This window comes from Nicotiana tabacum, chromosome 7 (genome assembly GCF_000715075.1).
Source record: "Nicotiana tabacum cultivar K326 chromosome 7, ASM71507v2, whole genome shotgun sequence".
NCBI classification, from domain to species: domain Eukaryota; kingdom Viridiplantae; phylum Streptophyta; class Magnoliopsida; order Solanales; family Solanaceae; genus Nicotiana; species Nicotiana tabacum.
The window spans coordinates 111,020,109-111,028,398 of record NC_134086.1 but is presented as its reverse complement, the minus strand read 5'-3'; the positions used below and the strand labels follow the sequence as shown (position 1 = coordinate 111,028,398).

Sequence of the window (8,290 nt, the reverse complement as noted above, 5' to 3'; positions counted from 1 at the left end):
TTGTTGCCTACATAAACTGGCTCAAATGTTAGACACTGTAGGCAATATCCAGTCTTGTATTTGCTAAGAAATTTAACTTCCCAACTAGCTTCCTGTAGGACTGTGGGCCAGACAACAAGGTTCCCTCATCACTTCTTAATTTAATGGTAGAATCAAGTGAGAGCTAATAGGGGAATATGTCAAGCAATCATACTCTTTCAGTAGGTCTATAATGAATTTTCTCTGGCAAATCAGTACTCCATAAGACTTGTACAACATTTCTAGCCCCAAGAAGTAGTGTAACTTCCCAAGATCCTTTATTTTAAATTGCTTATGTAGGAAAGCCTTCAGTTCTGTAATTTCCTCCAAGTTGGTACCTGTAAGAATTACATCATCTACATAAACAGCTACAAAGACTGTCGAGTTCCCTTGTTTCTTGTAGACTGTGAGTAATCACTAGCTGAACGTCTAAAGCCCCTAGAATGCAGAGACTTTGTCAATTTGTCAGACCATTGTCTGCTAGCTTGTTTTAAACCATATAGTGACTTCCTAAATTTGCATACTAGATTTCCATTAGGTGTCATTAAACCTTGTGGAATCTCCATGTACACTTCTTTATGTAGATCCCCATAAAGAAATACATTGTTTACATCTAGTTGATAGAGATTCTACCCTCTCTTCACTGCAATGCTGATTAGTGTTCTGATTGTGGTCATTTTCACCACTGGTGAGAAAGTCTCTATGTAATCAATTCCTGTTTCTTGTGTGTATCCCTTCACTACAAGCCTTGCTTTGAATCTTTCTACACTTTTATCTGCCTTGTAGTTGATCTTGTATACCCTTTACAACCTATAGCTTTCTTTCCTGCAGGCATTTCAACTAGATCCCAAGTATGGTTAGCATATAAAGCTTCAAATTCTTGTGTCATTGTCATTTGCCATGCTGAATTCATAGATTCCTCCGTATAAGAAGATGACTCACAATCATGTGAAATGTTTCTAAGTAATTGTTGATTCTCAAGATTCAAGACATTAAAAGAGACATATTGTTGATTGTTGCAGAATACATTGAATGATGTGTGAATGGTGTGATGTTCAGATTCTGTATTTTGATGTTGAAGAGTTGGCATCTTTTAACACATAGTCTTTGAGGTGTGTAGGAGTAGTATGAGTTCTGCCCGATCTTCTAGGAATTGAGGGATTTATTTGAAGATTATTGGACTCAATGTCTTGAGATTCAGTGGACTGTGCATGTGTGGATGGCTGAGAACCAGGGTTATTTTCTGGAGACATGTGTGAGCTTGACATCTGATTAGGTGTTGTTAAACTAGATGGACAAAAAGGTGAACTAGGTGGAAGAACAGGTGCAACAGTATCATTTACAGGTCTATCAGTGACCGAAATTGATGCATCTTCATCATACATGCTACAATCATTTGACTCCCCAGAAGTAGGATGGAAGCAAGATAGATTGCAATTTATCATATGCAATACAGAAGGGAAATTGGAATGTTCAGGTAAAACTGCAAAAGGAAAAATATTTTCATGGAATATTACATCTCTAGATATATGTATTCTTTTTGTGGATGAGTCTAGGACCTTGTAACCTTTTGTACCAAAGGGATAAACCTACAAACATATGAGGTGTGACACTTGGTTCAAACTTGTCTCTGTGAGTTTTCTGTGTACAAGGGAGCACAGGTAGCTAAAACTCTTGAGTTGTGAATATTTGGGCCTTTTGATGTACAGAAGTTCAAAAGGGATTTTGTCATTAAGAATAGTGGATGGGAGCCTATTTATTATATATGTAGCTGTCAGAATGCACTCTCTACAGTACCTTATGGATAGTTTGGACTGGTAAAGAAGGGCTCTTGCTGTTTCAAGTAGGTATTTGTATTTTCTTTCCACCACACCATTTTGTTGTGGTGTGTATGAACAAGTTTTATGATATACTATGCCTTTTTCTTGGAAGTAAGTCATGGTTTCATTGTTAACAAATTCTAGACCATTGTCAGATCTAATGGTCTTAACTGAGGTGTCAAACTGATTTTCAATCATGGACAGAAAACTTTTAATGGCATGAAATGTATTACTTTTTCAACTTAAGAGGTGAGTCCAAGTTGACCTACTAAAATCATCAACCATGTTAAGAAAGTATTTTTAATTATCGTGTGCTGATGTATGGTAGGCCCCCACAGGTCTACATGGAGTAATTCAAAGATTTTCGTGGATGAAGTGGTTCTTTCGGGGAATGACAGCCTAGTTTGTCTAACCATAGGGCATATTGAACAAATAAAAGGTTGTTTGGGAGCAAAATTGGCTGGCTTAGTAGATATTTTCATCATTTTCACATAAGGTACATGTCCTAGCCTATTGTGCCACAAGTAATCAACATTATTTCCATAAGATGCATAACATATAGAAGAAGAACTCACAGTAAAAGGATCTGTTTTATTGCATGAATGGATACTATTTACATTGTTCAATGGGCAAGATGGATCATTTATAGTTGGTAATGAATGAGATGGATGAGTTTGATCCTTTTTCTTACTGCATTTTTATCAGAAATGGAAACACAAGAATGAGACAAACTAGAAATTGAAGCAGTAGATGGACTCAAGTTTGAACAGCTGGGACACTTTGAACAAAGAAAATATAATCCATTTCTTGCCTTACCAATCTCCAGAGGCCTCTTCATTGAAGAGGACTGCATTAGACAAAGATACTTGTTGAAATTAACCATGCAATCAAGATGCACTGTTAATGAGTGGTTTGAAATGAGGTTGTATGAAACTCGGTACATACAAGACTCTAACCAAAGTTAGTTTAGGACTAAGGAAAGAATCACCAATTTCTGTCACTTTCACTTTGTATCCACTAGGCAAGGTGACAAAGAACGGATAAGGTAGGGTTCTAATGTTGGTTAGAAATGATTTTCTATATGTCATGTGGTTTGTAGCTCTACTGTTTAATATCCATAGGTTAGCAATTGAATAATTTGAACATTTACATATGGTTGTTTCAACTATCTCATTATAAGTACAGCAAGCTAGAATACCTACAAAGTTCACAGCTCTACTAGTGATCATGTTTGGATTTTCTCTTGCATTGTTGACTTTGAAGTTATCCAACAGATTCAGCAACTGGTTGTATTGTTTCTTTGTCAGGTTCTGAAGATTTTGGTTATGGTTCCTGCTATCAACATCTTCATTGCTGCAGACTTGCATCTCTTCACACTAACCATGGACATTTGCAGTAGATCATGTGTTCCTACCTTTTGTAAACTTGAAGTCTTGTGGAAACCTATGTAACCTATAGCAGTTTGGTATGCCCCTGCTTTTTACAGTAGTCACAATACAACTTAGATGTATTAGGAGGAAATGCAGGTCTATACGAGTTATATAATGTAGTATTGTCTTGTGGAGTATAAATGGTTCTGAATTTGTTGTTTCCTGGTCCATTCACATTCAGAGAGGTGGATTCCATGACTAGGCGATTATTTGGTCTAATTTATCTCTATTTCTCCTCTTGAATAAGGATGGAGAAAGCATGTGCAATACTAGGCAGGGGATTCATCATTAGAATATTTCCCCTAACAATTGTGTGGTCTTTATTGAGTCCCATTAAAAACTGAATTAGCCTTCGATCTTGTTCTGTCTTGTACATATTTCCCTTGGCACCACAGGTGCATTGACATCCATATTGGCCGTGTGTATTCAAGGTATTAAGCTCCTCCCAAATATTTTTCATTTTTGTGTAGTATCCAGTTATGTCTAGGGTTTCTTGATTTAGGTCGTTGATTTCCTTTTGTAATTGATAAAGTTTTGCTCTATTTGTTTGATTGTACATGTCCTCAAGCTCTTGCCATAGCTCCTTTGCATCGCTCACGTACTGTAGACCATCAGCCAAGTCATTTGAGAGTAAGCTAAAATCCACAATGTCACCACATCATCACATTGTGCCCATCGATCATAGGTCGCCTCTCTAGCATTAGGTTTCTTACACTTTCCTGTGATGAATACGACTTTGTTTTTCACAGAGAGGGCTCTAAGAACACCTCTCATCCTGGATCTATAGCCTGTGCCGTCAAATGCCATCGATACCAAAACAGTCCTAGCACTTTTCAATAGGTGCATGTATAGCGGATTGGTCGAATCAAAAATTGTGGCGGTATCCTGAGTATCTTTGTATCCAGCCATGAATTTAAGTAAAAAATGTTAGGAATTTGAGTTAATTAAGGATTGAGAGTGTGTGAATCAATCATTCTCAAAGAAAAAATTGCGGGCTAAGAACTTCCGATTTGTAATTTCAATATCGGGTGAAAATAACGAAGAAGAAAATAGAATACGAACTGGATGTGGATCGGAGATTATGAGCTGAGCTTTGATACCATGTTGAAGATGGAGATCAGAACAATCGACATTTCTCCATTGATGAACCAGGTCGAGCTTCAGAGAAGGTTCTAGAGATTAGAAGAATTGGGGAAACTAAAAGTGTGTATTATTTCCATGTCTGAGAAGTGTATATACACGTGTGTCTAAAAGGAAATTAAAATATGACTACTAATTACAAAAATGCCACACTAACTAACTCAACTACTGTCACGACCCTAAATCTGAACCCGATCGTAATGACACCTCTCGTGAAGACAAGGCCATGCGACACATTTCCGATTCATTTTTAAGCAATTAAGTAATAAAACTAATTTTTTAACATAATAATAAAAATCTCAAAATAAGGTAAATAATACCGTTTGCGGAATAGACATAACCCGGCATCAGGGTGTCACCAGTCATGAGCATCTATCATAAAAACTACAAGTCTGAAAGAGTCTACACAACTATTACATAGCTAAAACATGAGAAAATAATATAGAGGGAGAACCACTAGGCTGCGAACGCCGATCAGCTACCTAGTGAATCTCCGAAGTCTGCTGGAAGCTCTCAACCCTCGCAAGCAGGACATGAAGCGCCTGAATCTGCACACGGGGTGCAGGGAGTAAAGTGAGTACTCCAACTCAGTGAGTAATAATAATAAATGAAGACTGAGCGATAAGAAATCACGTAAAGGCACATCAACAGGCTATAAAGAAGCAGTATAAAACCAGTAAAAATAATAAAACAGTGAAAACATGTAAAGTCACCTTAGTTCAGTTTAACCTTTTTAAAAATACCCTTTTAACAGTTAAACAATTAAATGAAAAGCATCTAGAATAGATAAACACATAGAAATCTTCCCCTTGGGAACAATGTCAACAGAATCCGCCCCTCGGGCAATATCGTGGAACAACACCAGCCCCTCGGGCTATATCTCATATCACAATTGGTACCCGCGCTCACTGGGGATGTACAGACTCCGGGAGGGGCCCCTTATGACCCAAGCACAATATCAAGTAATCTCGTGTGCAGGGAGTAAAGTGAGTACTCCAACTCAGTGAGTAATAATAATAAATGAAGACTGAGCGATAAGAAATCACGTAAAGGCACATCAACAGGCTATAAAGAAGGAGTATAAAACCAGTAAAAATAATAAAACAGTGAAAACATGTAAAGTCACCTTAGTTCAGTTTAAGCTTTTTTAAAATACCCTTTTAACAGTTAAACAATTAAATGAAAAGTAGCTAGAATAGATAAACACATAGAAATCTTCCCCTCGGGAACAATGTCAACAGAATCCGCCCCTCGGGCAATATCGTGGAACAACACCAGCCCCTCGGGCAATATCTCATATCACAATGGGTACCCGCGCTCACTGGGGATGTACAGACTCCGGGAGGGGCCCCTTATGACCCAAGCACAATATCAAGTCATCTCGTGGCATAATCAGTAGGCTCTCGGCCTCATATCAATAAGCCACCTTGTGGCATACAATCTCAGGCCCTCAACCTCATAATCATGAATCAGTTCAATAACCTCACAACACAGGACCTCGACCTTACTCAGTCAGAATCTCATAAGCCACTCAAGCATAATAAAATATGATACTCAGCCCAAACTATCATTAAAATATCATTTTAAGTGTTGAAAACGGAGTAAACATGGCAGAGTTATGAAAATATTAGAATATACATGACTGAGTACAAGTATAAAGTCAAAACAGTGAGGAAATATCAGGAAAAATCTCCTAAGGGTCCAAATAGTTGGCACGAGGCCCAAATATGGCATTCAGCCCAAAACATGATGATAGCAAATAGTTTTCAATCAAATACACAGTACAACAGTCATACGGGATAAACTAAGTCACAATCCCTAACAGTGCACGACCCCACGCTCGTCATCTAGCATGTGAGTCACCTCAATATAGCACAACGATGTGCAAATCCGGGGTTTCATACCCTCAGGATAACATTTACAATCATTACTCACCTCTACCCTCAGGATGCTCCAAATCTAACCAAAATCAGTGCAAAACCATCCAAATATGCTAAGGGAACAAAACCCACTCGAAAGAAATCAAATTACAACACAAATCCCAAAATTGGCCAAACCCTTCCCCCGGTCCCACGCCTCGGATTCCGATAAAAATTACATCAATAGACTCCTTATAACTCCCCGAGTTCATTCATACCAAAAGCATCAAAATCCAACCACAAACGACCCCTCAAATCCCAAATTCTAGGTCTCCAATTGCAAGCCCTAGTTCTTCAATATTAAGCTTAAATTCCATGATTAATAAGGTAGAATTCACATTATAATCGAGTATTAAGTCCATAGATCTTACCTCCAAGTGTTTCCCCTTAAATCCCTCTTCAATTCTCTTCAAAAAGCTCCAAAATCGCTCAAACATGGTGGAAGTTAACCCCAAAATCGCGGACAAATGGCTATTTAAACATTCTGCCCAGGCATCCAATCTTTCTTCGCGAATGCGGTCAACGCCTCGCATTCGTGAAGCACAAACTGACTTTGACCAAATTTCCTTCATCGTGATCACGACTCCCAGCTCGCAAACACGAAGACCTAGCTCCCTTACTCACCGCGAGCGCGACTCCCCTTCCGCGAACGCGAAGAACAAATCCGCCTGAACCCAACTGCTCAAATTTCCTCTACGCGAACGGGCCTGATACCTCGCGAACGCAATGCACAAGACCCCAGAACTTTGAAAATGCGGAGCCTCCCTCACGAACGCGAAGGCTAAATCCTCAGCCTCACCTGCTAACCATTTGCGAATGTGAGGGCCTACTCGCGAACGCGAAAGTCAATTTTTCTGCAACACTTCAGCAGATTTTCTGCAATTCTCAACATCTTGAAATGATCCGTTTAACCACCTAAAACGCACCCGAGTCCCCCGGACCTCAACCAAACATTCCAGCATATTTCATAACATCATTCAAACTTGTTCCAACCTTTGGAATGCTCAAAACAGCATCAGAACACGAAATTCGCATCGGATTCAAGCCTAAGAATTCCAAAATATTCTAAATTACGCTTTTGATCAAAAAGTCTATAAAACCACGTCTGAATGACTTGAAATTTTGAACACACATCCCTAATGACACAACAGAACTATTACAACTCCCGGAATTCCATTCCGACCCCTATATCAAAATCTCACCTATCAACCGGAAAATGCCAAAATTCCAATTTCGCCAATTCAAGCCTAAATCTACCCCGGACCTCCAAAACACATTCCGATCACGCTCCTAAGACCCAAATCACCTCCCAAAGCTATTCGAAGCTATCCGAACCATCGGAACTCACATCAGAGTCCTCTAACACATAAGTCAACATCCCATTGACTTTTTCAACTTAAGCTCCCTCAAAAGAGACTAAGTGTCTCAAACCTTACCAAAACCTCTCTGAACCCGAACCAACAAACCCAGTCATATATAGAACCGATAAACAAAGCAATAAGAAGTAGAAACGGGGGAAACAGAGCGGTAACTTATGAGACGACTGGCCGAGTCGTCACATTCTCCCCCTCTTAAACAAGCATTCGTCCTCGAACGAGTCAAGAAACATACTTGAAGCCTCAAACCGGTGAGGATATCTGTTCCGCATCTCCTGCTTGGTCTCCCAGGTAGCCTCCTCCACGGGTAACCTCTACACTACACTTTCACTGAAGCTATATCCTTTGATCTCAACTTTCGAACCTGACGCTCCAAAATAGCAGTTGGCTCCACATCATAAGTCAAATCACCATCTAACTGCACCATGCTGAAATCCAAAACATGAGACGGATCCCCAATATACTTCCAGTGCATAGAAACATGAAATACTGGATGCACACTCGACAAGCTGGGTGGCAAAGCAAACTCATAAGCCACCTCCTCAAACCTCTGAAGCACCTCAAAAGGCCCAGTGAACCGATGACTC

The 8,290-nt window shown here is 39.4% G+C and overlaps 1 protein-coding gene across 1 annotated transcript; it reads right to left on the bottom strand.

Moving 5' to 3' along the window:
- Nucleotides 1-3,494: 3,494 nt before the first annotated feature.
- On the bottom strand, nt 3,495-4,075 carry LOC142162227 (uncharacterized). Its single transcript, XM_075218552.1, has 2 exons — nt 3,923-4,075; nt 3,495-3,869 (listed from the first exon to the last, which is right to left on the bottom strand). Exons 1-2 carry the CDS (start codon nt 4,073-4,075, stop codon nt 3,495-3,497), a joined length of 528 nt encoding a protein of 175 aa, XP_075074653.1.
- Nucleotides 4,076-8,290: the final 4,215 nt, after the last annotated feature.

What these genes read in the sequence shown, in the direction of transcription:
- LOC142162227 (XM_075218552.1), bottom strand. Translation starts at nt 4,075, where the DNA reads ATGGCATTTGACGGCACAGGCTATAGATCCAGGATGAGAGGTGTTCTT. An exon ending in GGGCACAATGTGATGATGTG is followed by an intron (nt 3,870 to 3,922) that starts GTGACATTGTGG and finishes GATGGTCTACAG; the next exon opens with TACGTGAGCGATGCAAAGGA.